The sequence below is a fragment of the Xyrauchen texanus genome, chromosome 2 (genome assembly GCF_025860055.1).
Source record: "Xyrauchen texanus isolate HMW12.3.18 chromosome 2, RBS_HiC_50CHRs, whole genome shotgun sequence".
Lineage (NCBI taxonomy): Eukaryota > Metazoa > Chordata > Actinopteri > Cypriniformes > Catostomidae > Xyrauchen > Xyrauchen texanus.
The window spans coordinates 22,969,527-22,992,725 of NC_068277.1; the positions used below are offsets into that span (position 1 = coordinate 22,969,527).

Genomic DNA, 23,199 nt, shown 5'->3' on the forward strand with positions numbered 1-23,199 from the left:
TTATGACAGCACCAATATGTTCGTCAAATTTCATCTGGCTATCAAACTGGACACCCAGATTCTGTACTTGAGGAGAGAGGAAAGCATTGAGATTTCCACAATAATCAAATCACTTTATTGTCACACTACCATATACACAAGTACAACAGTGGGTGAACGTCTTGGGTGCAGTTCTGAGAAACATAGCAGTCATGACAGTGATGAGACATATACCAATTTACAATAAACATCATATTTACACAACACAATTTATAAAACTAATATACACAATTACACACAACACAATATACAAATAATAATATACAATGTGCAGTATACAATACACACAATATAGAATACATGTACGATATACAAAAATCACTGCTGAGAGGTTGGTGGTAATTGCAACAATAGTTATAAAATAAACGTCCTTTTGAAGGTAAAAAAAAAAACATGACAATAACAATAGGATTGTTAATATCTGTCCTTCAGCTGATCAATATAGGCTGTTTTAGGAAAAATAAGTTAAAGGTGGGGTATGTGATTTGCAAAACGGCCGGCAGATTTTGAAAATACACAACTCTAAGGTCCTACCTTCTCTCCTCCAACGCTGGCCCTGACTCCACCCATTCGAAAAACATGGACGCCGCAATCATGCACGAGCTGAAAACTCAGATGCGCAGTGTTCTAGCAGTGTTCTAGACTCACTAGTCAAACAGTGCATTCACCTGTCAGACAATTTTTCAGAGCAAATTGTTGACACAGCAGGAGGAGGGGGTCGCATACCACTCTTGAAAGGTGTAGAGCTGATTTTCTCATAACTGTAAAAAAAAAAAGAACATCGCCAGCCCTGACGCCTGTACAGCGGTCTTCTATTCAAAACAGGATTCATAGAAATGTGGAACAACCCCACTAGCACTATAAAAGCTCTATTCTCCATACATAAATACAATCGCTTCCTGTTACTGGGTCACGAAGCTTTGAGTATGCGCACTAACGGGACACGCCGCCAGGGTGGTGGGGGAGGGGGCATGGTACGACCGTTTGATTGACACATTTTCTGTCCAATGATTCTAGATGGTCTTGAAAATGATTGGCTGGAGTTTTTCGAGTCCTGCCCGTTCCACAGATGATTAAATTGCTTAATTTTCATTTCAGTGCTTCTAATTTACAGCCAGTAAGTGGGTTAGGAATAGGATTTCAAGTTATTTTGAAAAAATGGTCAAAAAAGAAAATCACATACCCCACCTTTAACTTAAATAATTAATAATCTTGAAGCTTTACTTCATATTATTACTTATTTTAATAAGGATTCAATACAACTGTTGTTTACAAAGAGTATCAATATCAGTTCTGCATCATGCTTCAAACAGGACCCATAGCACTTGTCCACAACTATCAAAACTCTTCAATATACATTCTGTGCATAATTTTCAAAACAAATAAATAAAATAGCTCCATTACAGAGACAATTAAGAAACAATAATGTAAGCTCAGTTCCATATAAATAACACAACGATAGAAACATAGATTTTTCAATCTATAACTGTTTCATAATTCAAATGTAAAAATTTTAATTTGTAAACTAAGTTTGTGAAATCTTAATTTCAAGTATAATATAGTCATATCATATAGTATACACAGAAGCACAATTCATACATGCATAATTGCCTGAATCAACCTGAACATCTAGTGCAATAAATGAATAAAATGAATCAAAACCATATACTGTATACAGGTACATTTATAAATTACAATTGAGGTTGCCTACAAACAGACAACAGTTACCCCAGTGTTCACATAGAGGTCTTTTGAACTAAAATATGATTGCAGACAGTTAAGGAAACAGAATTGTTAGTCACACGACTACATGCAAGGGTCAAACATGTAAACGACGAGCTCTGTGCACTTTGCTAGTTTTTAATTATTTTATGTCATAAACCTGTGAGATTCTATACACCCTGCTACATATCTGTTCTTTGAAGTCAACATGGCAAATAATTCAAAATCCTCGGGCTCTGGAGATATTAAAAGACACTATCTCAAGCTGATACCTCAGATAGGCCTGCAGACCATGAACTCGGTTTGGACGCTACTGCGGAAGAAATACAACAGCAACCTGCGAGCATGTCTGTGGTGCTGACGAATGTTATTGCTCACATACGTTGAACGATTATGTTGATGGAAACAAAATTTAGATGGTTACAAGTATCAGGGACATCGACAGATGTATTGATTATCTTGAGTAGCTGAAACATTTGGGGAGATATGGGGTGGGTATGTTTTATTTAGTGTTGGCTCAAGTAATAGCAGGGGAGTCATTACACTGATAAGCATCTACAATTCAAATGTCTTAAACAGATTAAAGATAAATTAGGAAGAATAATTATTGTTTTATCAGAAATTCAGGGGCAAAGGTTGATTTTGGCTAATATTTATGCACCTAAAGCTGATGATCAGGGCTTTTTTATAGATCTTGAAGGGATATTGCAAGCTGCTGACACCCCTCATGACATAATATTGGGAGGAGACTTTAGTCTATTGATGGATTCAAGGATTCAGTCCTTGATCATAGTGAAGCATAAGTGTATAAGCCCCCTTGAGCAACATTGATGCCTCACAGGATGTGTTAAAATATTGGTCTTACAGATATTGAACCCATCTGGTAGGGACTATACATTTTTTTCATCAGTCCATAAGATTTACTCAAGAATAGATTTTCTTTTTATATATCTAAGTGCCTCATTTCATCTGTTGTGGATTGCTCAGTTGGAAACATCTTAGTCTCAGATCACACCCTGGTGAGTTTAGAAATGTTGCCACATATGGAGAAAAAGAAATCATATAGTTGGTGCTTTAATGTACCCCTTTTGCAAAATCCTGATTTCCAACAAATGTTAAAGGCTGAAATCAATTTATATATGGAGACCATCTGGTCTTCAGTATACTCTGTGGGCATATCTTGGGATGTAATTAAGGCAGTTCTCAGGGGTCAGGTCATACAGTATCCCTCATTCATCAAAAAATCCTAAGCATGAGAACTCAGGGACTTGGAAGAGAATATTAAAAGTACAGAGACAGAACTGAAGCAACGAATGTCATCTGATGGCCTCAGAGAATTGACCCGATTGAAATACAGATAGAATACTATTTTGACACGGAAGGTGGAGTTTTGGTTATTTAGGGCAAGACAGTCAGGGGACAAAGCAGGGAAGCCTTTGGCTAGATAAAGCAGAGCTAGATATCTTTTTCTACACTTCCCTCAGTGAAATCTGGTAAAATATTTACCTTGTCCATCGATATTAATAATGCTATCTTGACCTTTATAGTTCCACGTCTTCGTTTCTTGATGATTGTAGAAAATTAGTGGAATCCTAGGAATCAAAACTGACAACTGAGCAAAAAAATTCTCTTGATTCTGAAATAACATTGGAGGAGCTTGATTAGGTATTTAAGGCCCTGACACAAGCCCGGATCAGACTGATTCTTAAAAAAGACAAAGATCCAAGCGAGTGTAAGAGTTACCGTCTGATTTCCCTGAACGTTAAAATTGTAGCAAAAATTCTAGCTATGACGATTAAGTTATGACATTTCTTATACATATAGATCAGGTGGGGATTATTCGGGGCTGCAGCTCTTCTGATAACATTAGGCATTTCATCAATATCATGTGGTCAGTGGCGAATGATCAGACTCTGGTTGCTGCCATCTCACTTACTGCCAAAAAGACATTTGATATGGTAGAATGGGATTATCTTTTTAAGATTTTGGAAATGTATGGGTTCGGGAATACTTATATTGAATGAATTAAGTTACTTTATAGACACCTTGTAGCGGCAGTACAAACAAATGGATAAATGAATTTTTTTTAAATGTCCCCATTATTGTTCTGTCTTGCCCTGGAACCATTAGCAGCCGCGATAAGGAGGATGATTTTACAGGGGCAATGGCGGGAGGTGTGGTGCATAAGCTTTTTATTTACGTAGATGATAATTTATTATTTGTCTCTGACCCCATTAGATCTATGCCTTGTCTCAACAGAATTATTAGTTCCTTCTCTAAGTTATCAGGTTACAGATTCAACTGGTCTAAATCCAAAGCTTTGGCTCTTACAGTGTACTGCCCAGTAACAGATTTACCATTCCAGTGGCCCAAACAGGGTATAAAGTATTTGGGCATTTTATTCCCAACTAATTTGTGTGATTTAGTTAGAGTTAATTTCGACCCTTTAAATATAAAGGTTTTCGAGTGATGTGAATAGGTGGGCTTCATCACATTTATCTATGATTTGGAAGGTTAATGTTATTCAAATGAAAACTACCTGCTTATTCCAAGCAATTTGATATCACAGCGAAGTCCTTTATTTGGAATGGTAAACGTCCAAGATTACATTTCAACAAGTTACAAAGGTGGGCTAGGCCTACCCAAAATTTAGTTTTATTATTATGCATTCAGTCTGGCTCATTGGTCGCTTCCACCTGAGAGATCCCCTCCCTGGTTTCTTATTGAACAGGAAGTTCTTGCCCCTATTTCACCAATGCAAAGCCTTTCTATCAAACTAACTGGAAAAGTTAAGTCACATCTTATTATCTCACATTTGCACGTGGTTTGGACAAAAGTGTCCAGAGTGTTTAATTCTGACGTTTATTTAAATGCTGCCTGAAGTATATGGCTGAAACCAAAATTACGTATTAATAAGTCCCCTTTCTGTTGGTCAGAGTGAATTGTGAGGGGGGTTACTACACTCAGTGACCTATATGAGAGTGGAGTGTTGAGATCTTTTGAGAATTTGGTTCATCATTTTGGGATTCCCAGATCTCAGTTTTATAGGTATTTACAGCTGCATCACCTGCTCTGTTTTGTTTTTGCCTCCCTATAGCAGCAGATACTTTAGGAGAGGTGATTACTGCTTTTGAGGCATCAGTGTATTACTCCCTACTAATTCAGAGTCTGGGAAACTGAGCTTTAACTTCTATCAAGAGATTAGGGGTGAAAGATTTGAACTTGGTATTGGAGGAAGCAGTGTGGACTAAGATCTATTTTACATAGATTTTATTGGACCCCCTCTAGATTATACAGGGGGTTAAGTATTGATTCTGTTTGTATATGTTTTGCTTTTATTTGTTTAATATATTAATACAAATATTAATCAAGAAAAAAAAAAAATAATGTCTGTGAAATGCCTCTAAAGGTCAAACTGTTTAAGATATGGCTCCAGTCGGTCTGTCACAACATTATCTCTACGAGGGAGCTTAATCATGAACTCATTAATGGCTTTCAGAGATTCTTCAAATCCCCATGTCTCAACAACCAAATTCACCAACTCATACCTGTTTTCTGCTTTTTCAAGTTTAGCCAAAGGAATGGAATCTCTGTTACCACAGTTCTGCATTAAATACTTCAGCTTCTTGAGATGTTCACTGGACAGTTCCTCCATGATTGCACTAAGATCAGATTTCCAGTTTTCCAATTTTCTGGTATGTCTTTTCCCTTAAAGACACAAATTGTCGAGTAATTATCAGGTGTAGAATTTAAATATTTGATTTTAAAATTATGTTATAATCTGCTAAGGTTTCTGTGAGGCTTAAAGGTGCACTCAGTAATTATTTTTAAGTAATTGTTTAACTCCTAAAGACAAATTGTAATTTTGCAATATACAGCTCTGGAACAAATTAGGAGACAACTCCAAAATGTTCTATGTATTGCAGCCATTCCAATCCAGTGTTGAATTCCAACACAAGCACACCTCATTCTACTTAATGAGGTACTGATTAGGTGATCAACTGAACCTAATCTTATTTAACAAGGGAAATTATAAAAAACCACTGCTGTGGTCATCACTATCCTCTTGCAATAGGACCAGCTGGATGGCAAAAACAGTGCTAGTAGTACCTCAAACGTAATTGGAATCAAAAATATCTATTGACCATGCCAAGAGAGTTGAAAATAAATGTTTTCAGTGAGGAAAAGAAGGGCTCAGTTCTACCTTTACTGGCAGAGGGATACAGTGAGCATCAGGTTGCTTCCATTTAAAAAATTTCAAAGATGAATATGAATACAAAAAGAATGGCAAACGGCAGCTGGGGTGAAGCGCATGACGAGGACGGTTCGAAACAGGCTCCCAGGGGCAAGGCTGAAGTCATGCAAAGCTAGAAAAAGCCCTTCATCAATGAGAAGCAAAGAAGAGCCAGTCTGAGGTTTGCAAAAGACCATAAGGATTGGACCATAGAGGACTGGAGTAGGGTCATCTTCTCTGATGAGACCAACTTTCAGCTTTGCCCAACAACTGGTCAAAATTGGTGGAGGATCGGTGATGATGGGGGTGCTTCAGCAAGGCTGGAATCGGGCAGATTTGTCTTTGTGAATCAAGCCCCTTACAAGGTTATCCTGGAAGAAAACTTGCTTCCTTCTGCTCTGACAGTGTTCCCCAACCCTGAGGATTGGTTTATCCAGTAGGACAATGCTCCATACCACACAGCCAGGTCAATCAATGTGTGGAAGGAGGCGCACCAGATCAAGACCCTGTTATGGCCAGCCCAATCTCCAGACATGAACCCCATTGAAAACCTCTGGAATGTGATCAAGAGGAAGGATAGATGGCCACAAAATATCAAACAAAGCTGAGCTGCTTGAATTTTTGCAAAGAAGTGGCATAAAATCACCCAACAGCAATGTGAAAGAGTGCATGCCAAGACATATGAAAGCTGTGATTGAAAATCAGGGGTATTCCACCAAATATTGATTTCTGAACTCTTCCTATGTTAAAACACAAGTGTTGTGTTTAAAAATATATATGAACTTGTTTTCTTTGCATTATTTGATGTCTGATGACACTGCATCTTTTTCGTTATTTTGACCAGTTGTCATTTTCTACAAATAAATGACAATATTTTTATTTGGAATTTGGGAGAGATGTTGTCAGTATTTTATAGAATAAAACAAACATTTTAATTTTACTCAAACACATACCTATAAATGGTAAATCCAGAGAAACTAATAATTTTGCAGTGGTCTCTTAATTTTCCAAGAGCTGTATGTAGGAAATCATGACCATTCATTTTAAAATAAAGACTCTAAAGAATATAAAAGCAGTTTTATTCTACACAGAGAGGGTCCACACATGGGTGCTGCCATTTTCAGATGAATGGCATGACCGGCTGAATGATACTAGCTTAATCTCAGTAACTGTCCTGTACAATGGCACCTAAAAATGAAAACTATTCATTTTAAATGATGCTGCATCCAAGCCACTAGGTGTCAGTTAAGTCCAAGATGACAAAAGTTACTAAGTGTACTTTTAAATGTTTAGTATTATGAGTACCATACAGTATAATTTCAATACTGTTGAAAGAAAGATCTAAAGGAAAACATAAAAAATAATCCTGTACCTGAAACGTTAGAATGTTCCTCAGATCTCATTTGTGTGTGATTACCTGCAGTTAGAAGAGAAAAAAATGCAAAACAGTCTAATTGTCTCATAACTATAGAATGAAATATAAGCTATTGTGATTTGAACATGAATTATAGAACTTTGAATTTGAACATGTTTACTTAAACTTAAATTTACAGCTTTGAACTTGTACCATTGGGACTTGAACTTGACATTTAGAACTTGAATTTGAACATGTTTCCTTGAATTACATGCAAATATAAAATTCAAATGTACGTCACAAATTCAGATCGTTAAATTCAGATTACATTTTTTTTAAACAATGTCACTGAGTCAGGTTTTATATTCAGATTCAAGTAAATATGACAAAGACAAATTTAATCTGAATTCGTGCCACATACATTTGAGTTTCAGGTTTGATGCCATTCAAGTTCAAGTTAACATGTTCAAATTCAAGTCCTTAAATTCCAGTTCAAATCCCAATGGCACATAATTAATTCCATACATTACCTCCTGTTGTCTTCAGAATTATCCGACGCTTCCATACATTTTTGTAGATAATATTATTGCTTTCTTTTCTTTTAAGCTGAATTTTTATTCGCAATTCAGTCACACATTTATCTAAGAAGACCTCAAATGTCGGATGGTGATTACCAGCATGCAAGGGTTCAAAATCTATTTCCTGCAAAAACAAAGCAAAAACCATACACCACAAGGCTGCAAAGTGCGTTTCAAAGCATAGAATAATAATTTGAATAATACAATTTATTTATTTTACCAGTGGACATAGGAAGTGCCCCAGTTTAGCTTTACAATGTACTAGAACAACTAAAAAACATGACTGAGTGTATGTGTGTAGTACCCCTAAATTGCACATGATACTGTACACTACCGTTCAAAGGTTTGGGGTCACTTTACTGAAATGTTTCTCATGATCTTAAAAATCTTTTGATCTGAAGGTGTATGCTTAAATGTTTGAAATTAGTTTTGTAGACAAAAATATAATTGTGCCACCATATTAATTGATTTAATTACAAAACTAAAAGTTTATTTAAAATTAAAATTGGATGACTTGGACTGAAAAAGAAAACATATAGATGGGAACTCCTTCAATACGGTTTAAAAAGCATCCCAGCATGTTACCTCAAGAAGTTGGTTGAGAAAATGCCAAGAGTACATGTCTACAAATTCTAGGCAAAGTGTGACCACTTTGAAGATCCTAAAATATAACATAGTTTTTATATATTTTGGATTTTTTTAGTCACAACATAATTCACATAGTTCCATTTCTATTATTCCATAGTTGTGATGACTTTACTATTATTCTAAAATGTGAAAAAAAAAAAAAAAAATAATAATATATATAAATAAAGAATAAGTGAAATATTTTTTTGTATTTCTGATCTTTGTGTGATTTTTTGTCTAATTTTAACATTGCTTTAAGCAGCTAAGACCCTAAAGCATATTCCACATTAATAATTCGGCAGTGCTAGATGTGAATAGGTCCACTGTAATATAGCCTATACACCAATCAGTCACAACATTAAACCTGTCACCACTTGCCTAATATTGTGTAGGCCCTCCTCGTGCTGCCAAAACAGCGCCAACCCGAATGTCAGTATAGCATTCTAAGATGATATTCTTCTCAACACAATTGTACAGAGCGGTTATCTGAATTACCGTAGACTTTGTCAGTACGAACCAGTCTGGCCATTCTCCGTTGACCTCTCATCAACAAGCCATTTCCATCCACAGAACTGCCGCTCACTCAAACCATCCATGTGATTATCTAATCAGCCAATCGCGTGACAGCAGAGCAGTTTATAAAATCATGCAGATACATGTCAGGAGCTTCAGTTCATCAACCATCAGAATGGGGAATATTTTGATTTCAGTGATTTGGAGCATGGCATGATTGTTTGTGCAAGTTGGGCTGGTTTGAGTATTTCTGTCTCTAGAATTTTCTGTGGATGGAAATGCCTTGTTGATGAGAGAGGTCAACGGAGAATGGCCAGACTGGTTCGAGCTGACAGAAAGGCTATGGTAACTCAGATTTGGTTGCTTAGGAGACCTGGCTGGACTCACTCGGCACACCGAGATTTCTGCATATAAAAAAAGATTCTTATGACACAAACACTGTCATGTATTACAAAGACATGCTGTGCATTTTAGTAGCTCTGCAAACCTATGAACGCTCAATCTGCAAATAGTAGGGATTGAAAATAATAAATTGTCATTTATATAAAACTGTCATATTAAGCATTGGTTGGAAGTCATCTAAAAGTCTTCAAGACAAACTATACAGTTGGTTATATGTGCATTAAAAAAAAAAAAAGCTACTGTTTGGGTCAAGTTACCTTTGGTTGAACTTTTTTGGCTTTTTTGGAGATCAGAGTGTACTTCGAATTTAGCATTAATTTGCAGTCAGAACTGGTTTGGATGAACACATACTCACGTTGCTGTTCTTTTATCTGCTGACCAAACAAGAATGTGTGTGAAATTTATTTAAAATGATTTGACTAAAAACGTAACAGATAAAAGGATTGTCATACCTCTGACAGTGGGACATTGCTTGGCAATAAGAACACCCATATTCTTTGTTGTGTTTCAGACATATCAGGTTCCTGGAACAGCAGCACCTGCCCACTAAGCATTTTGCTATTCTGACCACTCTCATCCACAACACCATATTGAGATAACCCAAAGACATTGACAGCTATATGTGATTTTGTCATCTTAACAGGAGTGAGGAATTCCAGAATGTCCTTGTGTAAATGTACAACAGACAGATTTCCAATTTCATCAACTGTCAAATAAAAGACAAATGTTACAAAAATGACAAAAAGATAGTTTAGTTTTTAAAGGAACAGTTCACCTAAAAATGACAATTATCTCGTTATTCACTTAATCTGATGCCATCCCAGATGTGTCTGACTGTCAGCAGAACACAAATTAAGATTCTAAGAAGAAGATAGAGCTTTGTCAGGTCCTCATAATAGAAGTACACGGGTGCCAGCACTTTGACGGTCCAAAAGTCACATATAAGCAGTATAAAAGTAATCCAATGCAACTCCAGTCGATCAATGAATGTCTTCTGAAGCAAATCGATAGGTTTACATAAGAAAGAAAGCAGATAATTAGAAGTTTTTAACTCTGATGCGGTTTGAAATGGCCTGTTGAATATACTGTTGTAAAAGGTGCCGCTTCTGAATTCTCTCGTGAACTCGCCGATGCGCTTATGTCACGCTTCATGTCAGCTGCTGGCAGGAAGCGCTTTTTCAAAGTTAATAACATTTGAATTATCAATTGATTTTTTACACCAACATATCAATTCACTTCAGAATAGATTAATTGATCGACTGGATCCTCATAGATTATTTTTATTCTGCCTAAATGTGACTTTTGGTCAGTTAAAGTGCTGGCACCCATGCACTTCTATCATAAGGACCTGACAGAGCTCTATCTTCTTCTAAAAATTTTAATTTGTGTTCTGCTATAGAAAGACAGTCATACTGTTATGATGTGGGAAGCAGAAGGCAGACGGGAGGTTCGGATCTATACGCAGTACTTTATTAACAAGCAACAACAGAAATAAACAAACTCAGGAACAAATGAAAAAGTCCACGATGGGAAAAAACTAAACTCAAACACAAAATACACACAGCTGAACACAGGTTGACAAAACATCCACGAAGGGCAGGGTTACCACGAACGAACACGAGTGACAAAGGGTAAACATCGGCACGAACATGAAACGTCAGCGATCCACAAAGGAAAGGGAAAACAGCGGGGTTTAAATAAACAGACACGATAATGACAAAATAACAAACAGGTGTGGACAATAACACAGAGGTGGCAGTGAAGAGGGCCGGGAATGAAGGGAAGTGTAGTTTATACAAGGACAGTGAAACACGGGGCGGACAACAAGGAAAACATGACATGGAGCGTGATCAGTGATAAGTGAAACAGAAAACACGGGGCAGATAACAAGGGATCGTAACACATACACATCTGGTATGGCATCAGGGTAAGTGAATAATGAGAGTATGGCAGGGCGGAGGGCTGCACACTCTCATTATGCTGCACACTCGGCCCCAAATCAGGCTGATCAACCCTGAGAGGAATAAAGGCGACCGGAGGCAGCAGTTCGAGAGAGAGAGAACTACAGGCAGCTGCCCTGTATCTGTTTATCTTTTTTTTTTTTAAGTTAACCATTAAATATTATTTATATTGTTAAGCCGGTTCTCGCCTCCTCCTTTCCCAACTTTTATCCTTTGCTACAGAGAGAATTTTCATTTTTGGGTGAGCTATGAGTGACAAGAAAAAAGTACAATAAAATAGAAGAACAATAAAATTAAAAATAAAAAGTACAATAAAAATGTGTGTATTCAACACCTATCCCAAGTTCCGATCATTACCATATTTTTGTATATGTAAGAAAAACCATGTTAGTCACACAGTTAAACAGGTTTATTATTTTTAAATATTTTCCAGGACAAATAATTATTTCCCTGGACATTTAGGTATTTCTCATTTTCCATTACTGGAAAACTGCATTGCAATATTCCAGGTCAAAGACACGTTGGAACCCTGATACATTTAATTCAATGATTGTTCTGTCAGCCTTCCAGGTTATCGAGGGATTATTTTTGCATGCTTTCACCAGTCCAATTTAATTTGAAATTCAGAGCTGAACTATTTAACTATTTAAGATCGACCCCAATAAAATTTATATTCCGGGTCAAATTCAAGGCAAGCTTAGTTGACAGCATATGCATATTGTTGATTTACACAAAAATGTATTTTGACTAAAATTATATATAACTTTACACCAAACAGTAAGCAATTTGATTACATTAAACTTGTATTGGACCCTTTAAACTATAAAAAGATCATAAATAAAATATGAATGTAAATAATCCATTAACTCTAGAAAGTGTAATACAAATAACATCATTTCTTGTTTCATAAAATGGCTACAACAATTGATTGTATGTATTTTCATGCTTATTAAAATATCAAGCCTAGCAATAAGTTAGTTTCAACTGTGAGCATTAGTTGAGTCACTTAATGTGAAGAGCACAATGTGAGGAGCTATTTATGTGACACCAATAAGTGACTATTAATGGAGTTACTTCTCATAAATGTTTTTTTTTTAAGGTAATCACTCATTTACGTGCATTCAAAAGTGCTGAATTTTCATGCTCTGTGCCAATATGTTCCGAAACCACTTAAATAAATGGACAAATCTGATATTTATATAATGTATAGATCATTTTATAAATTACATTAAAAGGTTTTAAAAAGTTTTAGTCAAACCAAAACTGAAAATTCTATTGTCAAGTTCACTTAAAATTTTTGTCAATAACAAAGCTAAAATTATAAAGCTTTAAAAAAATGCTGGATTAATGAACACAAACTTTATCATTTACCACGTGTCTCACAGTGTGGCAGGTGAAGTTCATAGATTTCTCCTGTAGGGGTTGTGACATCAAACAGAGGCCCAGCAGGCTTATAGCGAGTGTTGATTAGGTGCCGCATATCCCAGTGAACCACACTGTACTCTACACAACCACTTCCTTTCATTCCAAACACTAGCCCAGTTTCCCTGCACATGAAAAGACCTCCTGTGTTGCACTTAAACCTGCAAAACATAAAATAAAATAATTATAACACATATCCTGTTAATTCTGAAAATAATAAAAATATTTACAGTAAGAATTCATTTTGCTCACCTATAAGAAATTTTTCCATTATTTACTGCTTGTTCAGGCTCAAAGTCCTTCATAAGATCTTCTCTCTATGAAAAGAGAAGATTAAAAAATGTTTTACACATCAATACATCAACCTCATACACTCACCTAAAGGATTATTAGGAACACCTGTTCAATTTCTCATTAATGCAATTATCTAATCAACCAATCACATGGCAGTTGCTTCAATGCATTTAGGGGTGTGGTCCTGGTCAAGACAATCTCTTGAACTCCAAACTGAATGTCAGAATGGGAAAGAAAGGTGATTTAAGCAATTTTGAGCGTGGCATGGTTGTTGGTGCCAGACGGGCCGGTCTGAGTATTTCACAATCTGCTCAGTTACTGGGATTTTCATGCACAACCATTTCTAGGGTTTACAAAGAATGGTGTGAAAAGGGAAAAACATCCAGTATGCGGCAGTCCTGTGGGCTGAAAATGCCTTGTTGATGCTAGAGGTCAGAGGAGAATGGGCCGACTGATTCAAGCTGATAGAAGAGCAACTTTGCCTGAAATAACCACTCTTTACAACCGAGGTATGCAGCAAAGCATTTGTGAAGCCACAACATGCACAACCTTGAGGCGGATGGGCTACAACAGCAGAAGACCCCACTGGGTACCACTCATCTCCACTACAAATAGGAAAAAGAGGCTACAATTTGCAAGAGCTCACCAAAATTGGACAGTTGAAGACTGGAAAAATGTTGCCTGGTCTGATGAGTCTCGATTTCTGTTGAGACATTCAGATGGTAGAGTCAGAATTTGGCGTAAACAGAATGAGAACATGGATCCATCATGTCTTGTTACCACTGTGCAGGCTGGTGGTGGTGGTGTAATGGTGTGGGGGATGTTTTCTTGGCACACTTTAGGCCCCTTAGTGCCAATTGGGCATCATTTAAATGCCACGGCCTACCTGAGCATTGTTTCTGACCATGTCCATCCCTTTATGGCCACCATGTACCCATCCTCTGATGGCTACTTCCAGCAGGATAATGCACCATGTCACAAAGCTCAAATCATTTCAAATTGGTTTCTTGAACATGACAATGAGTTCACTGTACTAAAATGGCCCCCACAGTCAACAGATCTCAACACAATAGAGCATCTTTGGGATGTGGTGGAAGGGGAGCTTCATGCCCTAGATGTGCATCCCACAAATCTCCATCAACTGCAAGATGCTATCCTATCAATATGGGCCAACATTTCTAAAGAATGCTTTCAGCACCTTGTTGAATCAATTCCACGTAGAATTAAGGCAGTTCTGAAGGCAAAAGGGGGTCAAACACAGTATTAGTTTGGTGTTCCTAATAATCCTGTATGTGAGTGTACATTTACCTCAACATAACATAAATGTAAAGGATTGTTACATGCGCTGAATGTATAATAAAACTCTCAGGCCTTTTCGCATTATCTTTGACTACAGAAAGAAGGTACTGAGAACTGATTTCACAGGGAAAGCACAGCTGATGTCACTATTCTCTACTGACTGTCTTGAATCTGGATGCTTTTGGCACTGTCAGCCATCAAAGTGTTGATCTCCAAATTGAAGTAGATCTGTACTTTCCTAGTTTGCATTCTACACTATAAAATGTGGCAACCTGATATTTTTACTAAAGGCAAGGTAAATTGTTTTTGTGTGTGTGTACTGTTCACACTAGTAAATACAACACATAAACAGTATGATATTGACTTTTGCCATTTTGGTGTAATATTGAAATTATGCAGTACCGCAGCTCCCTATAAGCAGACTAAGTAGTCTGCGTAGGGCACCAACTCCCTAGGGGGGCACCAACTTACCCTTGGAGGGCACCAGAAAGTCCACCGGCTGCCCATACTCGCACATTGTTAGTTATTCAAGGACCCGAAAGCAGTTGCGGAACACAGATGATCGCTTCAGGCTCATACTACGCGTATCACACGTATCAATTTTTTATGGATATACACCAATGAGCCAAAACATTAGAACCACCTGCCTAATATGCTGTTGGCCCTCGGTGTGTCACCAAAACAGCACCAACCTGCCAAGGCATGGACTCTACAAGACCCCTGAAGGTGTCCTGTGGTATCTTGCCCCAAGACATTAGCAGCAGATCCTTCAAGTCCTGCAAGTTGCGAGGTGGAGCCGCCATGGATCGGACTTATTGGTCCAGCACATCCTGCAGATACTCAATCGGATTAAGATTTGGAGGCCAAGTCAGCACCTCAATCCATTCCTGAACAATGTTTGCAGTATGGCAGGGTGCTTAAAGAGGCCACTGCCATCAGGGAATACCATTGACTTTAAGTGATGTACCTTGTCTTAAACAATGTTTAGGTAGGTGGCACATGTCAAATTGACGTCCACCTGAATGGCCAGACCCCAGGTTTCCCAGCAGAGTATTGCCCAGAGCATCACACTCTCCAACGGTTTGTTGTCTTCCTAGTGCCATTACTTCCCAAGGTAAACTGTGCACATGTACATGCCTGGCCACATGATGTAAAAGAAAATGGGACTCATGGAACCAGACGTCATTCTTCCACTGCTTCAAGGTCCAGTTCCGAGGCTCACTTGCCCATTGTAGGCACTTTTGATGGTGGACAGGGGTCATCATGGGCACTCTGACCTGTCTGTGGCTATGCTGCACCATACGCAGCAGAATGCGATGCACTGTGTGTTGTCACACATTCAACCCATAACCATCATTCAAATTTTCTGTGACTTGTGCCACAGTAGACCTTCTGTCGGTTCGGATCAGATGGGATAGCCTTCACTGTCCTTATGCATTAATGAGCCTTGGTCGCCCAACACCCTGTCGCTGGTTTGTGGCTTATACCTCCTCGGACCTCTGTAGGTAGGTACTCACCACTGCTGACAAGGAGCACCCCACAAGCCTTGCCATTTCAGAGATGCCTTAACTCAGTTGTCTGGCCATACAAATTTGGCCCTTGTCAAAGTCACTCAGGTCTTTACTCCTGCCCATTTCTCCTGCATTCAACATGTTGACTACCAGAACTGATTTCTGGCTTACCATCTAATCTACCCAGACTTTAACATGTGGCCTTGTTAGGAGATGATCAACATTATTTGCTTCACCTGTGTCAATGTTTTGGCTCATCAGTGTATACGTCTTTAGAGACTGACCAAGAGTCTCTAAAGACCCAAATATATAAGAGTGTTTGGTGAAATTCTTATGCATTTAAGGTAAAAAAAAATAATAATTTTGATCTGCTTTGTAGGTTGATATCCCATAACTGCTTTGATGAGACAGTACAGACCCAAACAGCTACATTCAGTCATAATGTTGGAATAATCTTGAGCAGAACATATTCACTGAAATACCTGGATGAAACTTTTGGCCACCTTTTCAGAATGCTGTTCAAAATATCTGACCATATTTTACAATCCACTCTTACAAACATAACTCAGGAACAAATGTCCAATACCTTAATAAAAGTCTTGAGTGTTTTTTCCATCTGGCTTGGTCCCAAATCTTTTGAGATAAAACTCTGCTGTTGGGCACATCTTTTTTTATTAGCATGTAGGGTTTCAATACGTGCTTCTTCCACCAGGAGGCCAATCTCTATTATTTGGTTGTCACAAAGCCTGTACAAATAATCGGAAAATTATTATTTAGAATATTGTTCTATGTGACATAAGAAACCTACAATGTTACATGAAATATAAGCTTTTACACCATAATCACCATATCGTCTTTGTTAAACTGTTTCCATCTAAGGCTTTGCACAGCCTCTGTGCTCCTTTGTCAGTTATGTCATTGCCAGTAAGACTGAAAATTACAGAAAAGATGTCAGTGGTTACATTGTATAAATAAAAAATATAGACAGAAAGCAGGTTGTTGAAAAGTGCCGTATAATTTATTTTATTCCATTATACTCACTCTAGAATCAATATTTTGCAAAGGTAAGGGAGCAAAAGATCCAAGCAGGCATCAGTGAGCTGACAATGACTCAGATTAAGATGTGCAAGCTCCTCTGTGTTATCCAAGACCAACTGCAGAGACTCACAAATGCGGTAGTTAACAGGAGTGTAACTAAGGTCCAGCTCTTGTCCAAGTGCTTTAGAAAGTGATAATGCCCACTTCAAAGACATAGCCATATTAGGAGCATTTAAAATCAAGGTCAGAATCTGACAAAGAAGGTGTTTGCCCAATCTGTTGAAAAGGTTTTACAGCTGAATCAGTGAATCACAAGACCTGTAAAATTATAACAATAAAGTATAATAAAAAAGTATCATAATTTATGTAAAAAAAATTATCACCGAAGATGCACGTTGTGTAAAATAGGGAACAAAATCTCAAGTGCTGAATCATCTGCTTGGCAGTCATATAAATTTATTTCTGTGTCACAGGCTGATGTTTTAATTGCAGCAGAAATGGCTGTAAAGTCCATAAGACTGAGAGTAAGAAGATCCCCATTGTCATGACCAAATCGACCACTGCCGATGGAAGAATGGCAAGAGAAATCCAGTTTGTGGTTCAGTGCGGTCAAGAGGGCAGATGCTGAATAACCTTGTTTTTCAATGTACTTAGAGGCATGGAGAAAGTTCAACAACAGCTTTCTATCAATCCTAGACCAATAAAAGTATAGAGGTGTTATTAACACTGTAAATGTAAGCGTGAGTGATGCCAAAATAAAACATTTGTTTAAACTGTATAGAAATAAAATGTATATGACCACATTACCTAAGATCAGAAACTCTTTGCAGAAGTTTGACAATGCTCTCAATCTCATTATTTGGTATGACAGCATTCAACAGGTTGAGTTTAACACCATCACTATAGTGCAGGGCAAAGCAGAGGGCTTTGCAGTCAGTTGAGTCCAACTCTCTCATGCAAAGGTTAATCAGGTCAGCTGAAGATCGTACAAATTTTACAATCAGGTGACCTGCACGTTTCTGGTATATCTCTTTCAATGCAGCCCTGACAAATCGTGGGCTTATCCTGCATAATTAAGAGATAATTGTTTTATACATTTGATGCTATTAACACCATTAATTTTAGCTAGGGCTGGAAAAGTGGGGACATGGGGGAATCCGTGGAGTGAATTTAGAGGGGCAACCTAGTTACAGGTTTTTTTTCAATGCAGAGGGTTGTAGAGGATTTCTATCTTGTTTTCACTCAGCAGCCTAAGCTGTACGAGATGCAGACATAAATGCAGCACATTCTTCTGAATCTGTGATTGGACAATGTTGACTTTTGTGAATGTACATGCAGCCAATGGCAATGTGTCTCTGTCAATGCATGCCCTCAATGCAACACAATGTATATAAATGTAATTTGGTTATAGATTTTAGATATTTCCCCATTTTAATATAATCTGGCCATCTGAAAGTGCCCCCCAAAAGACCTTCAGACGTCCCCTGACTCCCCAGCTAGGGTCCGCCAAGAGGATTTTGGTCATTTCCACAATTTGTCTGCTACTGGAACACAGTCTTTGAACTGACAGGATCCAGATCAGAGATGTTGGCACATACACCACTTCAGCTTACCTTTTAAAGTGAACAAGGTCCAGTACAGCAAGAAGGCTTGGAATGTTTAGAATATTAAATATGCCCTCTCGAAGGTCTAGTTTTACTTCCTTTTTTGTGCTTTGAATTAGATAATACAAAACATCCCAGGACAGACTACATGGTGACAAATCTCCATTAATTTTCTCCAGGAACACCTGAGTCAGATTTTCATCTTGAGCATCATATACGACTTCCGCTAGTTGTTGCAGAGTGTCTTCATGAAATCTGTTGTTACAGAATACATATTTACATATTCATTGATCAAGTAAATACATTTTTTTTTTAAAGTATGATAAAATAAACAACCGCAATGCCACAAAAGTACAAAAAATATGAGTCTGGAATAAATTTTGTTCCCCCGTAAAACAAGAGTGGACAATATCAGACACTGGTAACTGACACAAGTTTCGCACTTACTTAATGGACAAGGGTCCCTGATGACACAGCAGGCAGATGAGTAAGTGAGCCTCAATTTTAAATTCTGAGAGATTCAAGTTGTGGATTGTCCAGGCTCTAAGAAGTACAGTCATGCTGCTTAATAGCTTGCAAAGTGCTCTCTCTGGTAGATGAGAGGTTGACAAAACCAAAGACAGCTCTTCCACAATTATGGAATTTATTTTATTATCTGACCTGACCAGACATCCCAGCTTTGATGCTGCAATTTCATTTACTCTGCAAAATAGAATTCCTACATGGTCAAAACACAGAACTATTGTGGCCTAGGCAAAATAAATTATGCAGTGAATTTATATAATTAGAAATATTACCTTAATGTTTGAAGTCTTTTCACATTTGAAAAGAGGTAAGCAGAACCCAGACAAGAGATGTTTTTAGGGAGAAGACTAAGAGAAATGTCCTCTTCGGAGTTCAACTCTTTAAAAACAGTGCCAAGAGCCTTGCAGATTCGACTTGGCAGCATCTCCATCAAAGAAATGTTAAATCCAAGAGACCGTAAAAGCTCAGAGACTTGCTTTGGATTCCATTCCCTGTCTGGTGAGAGGACTTCACATATAGTCTGGAAAAACTGCTCAGCACAGCTATGGAGGGATATGCATGCAATGTAATTAATTATTCACAAAACAAGAGATACTCGGTCAAGAAACATCAGTGACTGAAAATCAACTCACCAAAGGTGTGAAATATAGGGTAGATAATTTAGGAAATTCCTTAGTTTGTCTGTATCATATGACCAGCCCCTCAGCTCCACTGTTTTCTTGACAGCTGGCTGAAGCTTCAGCATTTCAATAGGAGCAAGAGTCTTCTCTAGTTTTTGCAAATCCACTACCCATACAGCAGGGGCAACCATGAGAATGGGCTTCAATGCAGGCAGTAATGTCTTCCCTGATGAACTTTGTGTCAGCTGGGTGAAGATTTCCAAAAAGAAAGAGCTCTGCATCTCTTTGTTGTCTTCAGCAAAGGGAAAGGTTGAGTGGCTGCATGCTGTTGAAAGGCTCCATAGTGTCTCCTCTTTACTTTCGGAAGCGAGAATAAAAAGATCAGCAACAATCTTTACAATCTTGTGGATGTCTTCAGGCTCCCAGACAGCAGCACTAAACCTGCAATGATTTGGGGAAAAAAGATTTTCAAACTTATTGGTAAAAACTCAATCCACTTTTTTTCAATCAACAGTACTTTCTAGAAATGTTAGTTTTTTTTACTCACCTTATTTCAGTAATATAAGGCATACACTGAAGAAATTGTTTAAGTTCACTTTGATCATATGTGACACCTAGCTCAGCTGGCTTCTTTAAATTCAGAACTTCCATGGTCTGTAGGAGGAGTGACATTGCTGAAGGTAGTACAACCCATGCGGGTGGCAATGCATGGAACACAGGTTGCAAAACAGGACAAATGTCCATGTTCTTAGCATGTGAATGCAGTTTTAGTAAAACCGCACACTGCTCCTCAAAGCTTTCTCTTTGATTATTGCTAAACACTGACAGTAGATACCTTACACATCTGTGACCTGTTTTCATCTCATAAATAGCTCCTTGAAGATAGAGCTCTGATTCTATACCTACTTTCAGCTGATGAGGAAAAATCCTAAAAAGAAATAATAATACAGAATAAATATGAATTAGTAAAAAAAAGAAAACATAATTATATATTTTTTTAAACTAATGAATTAAGAGTTAACTAGATGTACCTAATGGTTGCAATATTAGGAAGGCTCTCAAAAATGTCCTGTTGCAAAGATCTGTTTATGACTTCTTTATCTACATACAGATAAAGATGAACACTCTCTGATCTCTTTTGTTTGAGGACTTCTCCTATTCTTTGAAACACCTTCTGGTCTGTTTTTTCATGCACAGAGAGGTGGATTTCATATCTCAATAATCTAAGCAGACTATCAAAATCTGAAAACTGTCCAGCTTCGAGAGCCACTCTCCATATCTGAGACAGCAACCTAGTCGATGATCTGGAAAATAAATAAATAGATTCCTATATTACTTTAAGGGTCATTATCAAAATATGGTGACAAACTTTTTAGTCATGAAAAAGATATCAAATAGTCAAGAAGCTCAATTTAAAAGGCATCACTTTATGATATTTTATTAAATAATATGAAATAGTTTAACTCTACATTGTTTTACACATCTTTTAGAAAATATATTTGAATTTGTCAAAACACCTGTCCGCTTCATCTGGTACACCACTTCTATGACATTTCCAGTTATTTATGCGTTTACATTTTTACTCATTTTGTTTTCTCAGGTCAAGCATTAATGCAAGGCCGGAAGTGTGCAAAAAAGCTAAGCAAAATAAATAATTAATAAATAAAAAATTATGTTTAGCCAATTATTTCCTGTCTATGGTATTTTCACAGTTAAAAAAAAAAAAAACATTTTGAAAATTCAAACAGTTCTTAACTTTCAAATTCAAAGTTCAGAGGAAGAAGAAGCTACCCAAATGTGCATATAGTGATTTTCCCACTATTTTCAAAAAGTTATTAATTTACATTTTAACTGCAATTTTTTACATGGTTCATTTAAATATGTCATTGATGTTACATTGTTTAATGTTCATGTGAAAGAAATTGATACAAAATTGGTAAGAAAAAAAAGTATGATTTACTGATTTTAGTCTGAATAGTGGTGTATATTTTGTGATGCTACTGACACCATCTCAGAAAATTCATCTTTTAAGAGAATTTGTCACTGGTATTGTCATCACTGCCATTACAACCTTTTCTTCATTCGTAAAGCAAAATTAAATAATAAAATAAAAAACACCAGTCAAGTTGTCCTTTATAAATACAAATAATTTAAAGATAATTTATTTTAAATAATTTTATGAGCAAAAACTGAACTGAATTCAAAAGTTCTATATTCTGTAAGTTGGAAAGTAAATTTTTTTTGAGAATTACCATTTTATAAAATATTACTTTTGCAAAACACAGAAACCATCAGGAAATAAGTGGCAATTAATTGAATTACAAGCAATATAAATACCAAAATAAACTTGGAATACCTGAGAAATTTCAGATTTTTCAATGAGCCAAGAATCGGTTTCAACCCAGTGTCAGGAATGGTACATTCCGTAAGGTCCAGTTTAACACTCCGATTCCTAGATTGACTAACCACATACGATAATACACAGCACTGGTGAGGATCAAGTGTTTGGTCCTCTAAATCAAGTTCATAATGAACCTTCTCCAGGAAGAGAAGGCATGCTTCAGGGGACTGATACTCGTAAAGGCACCGACACACAAATAGGATATTGTCAGCTTCCACATACTCCTCACAGTCTCCCTCTTCATTCTGTTCTTTAGTGTAAAGGAAGGTGTCTATAATCTGTTCAAAGTGTTTGGTATGTATAGCTTGTATCTCTGCTACTGGCACCAAACACTTTATGAGCATGACTAGTTTATCTGAGAGAAGTCCTGACAAAAATGGGATGATATATTTGAGGTATTTTCCATCTTCATCGCTGTTGCACTTATCCAGTACATGAGTGATTTTGCTTGGATTTAAAATTAAAAACAGAGCTGCCCAAAACTCTTGCATTGTATTGTGCAGGAATGCAGACACTTTGGAAGTGGGTGTGGATGGGTTCCTGGATTGCATTGATGTCAAAAAAGCATTTTGCACAGACTTTTCATTCTGATCTAAATCTGTCAGGTTCACAGTCTTTGCTAGCATTGCTTGATAGGAGGCTTCAGCTAAGGTCATGATATCTCTCTTGTTGTCTGTAATGTACTTATCCATGTGCTCCACATTTTGGTTGCCATGTTGTTTCAAGCAAAAGCGGAAAATTCGAACATACATCTCAGTGATTGTAAATGGTTTGTTTCTGGCTTCAATAGGACTTACTGAAATGCAGGCAGTAACTATGAAAGCATATAAAGGTACAGAGCACAAACTGAACATCTCTGGGTTATCCAAAGCACATACACCGCTTTTATCCTCTGTTCCCAACATCCACTTGAAGTATTCACGAATGGACTCATGATTAAAGCCCTGAACCTCCACTCGATAAGACATCCACTCTGACAGGTAACCTGTCTCCTCAGCTTCTGGTCTACAAGTGGTCAAGACCTTTGCTTCTTTTAAAAGTTCTTTATCCAAGAG

General features: G+C 37.3%; 1 protein-coding gene across 1 annotated transcript; it reads right to left on the reverse strand.

Annotated features, from left to right (window-relative positions):
* Positions 1-1,004: 1,004 nt before the first annotated feature.
* LOC127655102 (uncharacterized) lies at positions 1,005-20,415 on the reverse strand. The gene is made up of 17 exons (XM_052142728.1): positions 20,291-20,415; positions 19,756-20,184; positions 19,396-19,665; positions 19,046-19,300; positions 18,608-18,853; positions 17,802-18,059; positions 17,378-17,686; positions 16,998-17,270; positions 16,803-16,886; positions 16,543-16,702; positions 13,105-13,169; positions 12,802-13,013; positions 9,922-10,175; positions 9,727-9,840; positions 7,880-8,051; positions 7,368-7,412; positions 1,005-5,469 (listed from the first exon to the last, which is right to left on the reverse strand). Exons 1-17 carry the CDS (start codon positions 20,413-20,415, stop codon positions 5,165-5,167), a joined length of 3,576 nt encoding a protein of 1,191 aa, XP_051998688.1. The 3' UTR covers positions 1,005-5,164.
* Positions 20,416-23,199: the final 2,784 nt, after the last annotated feature.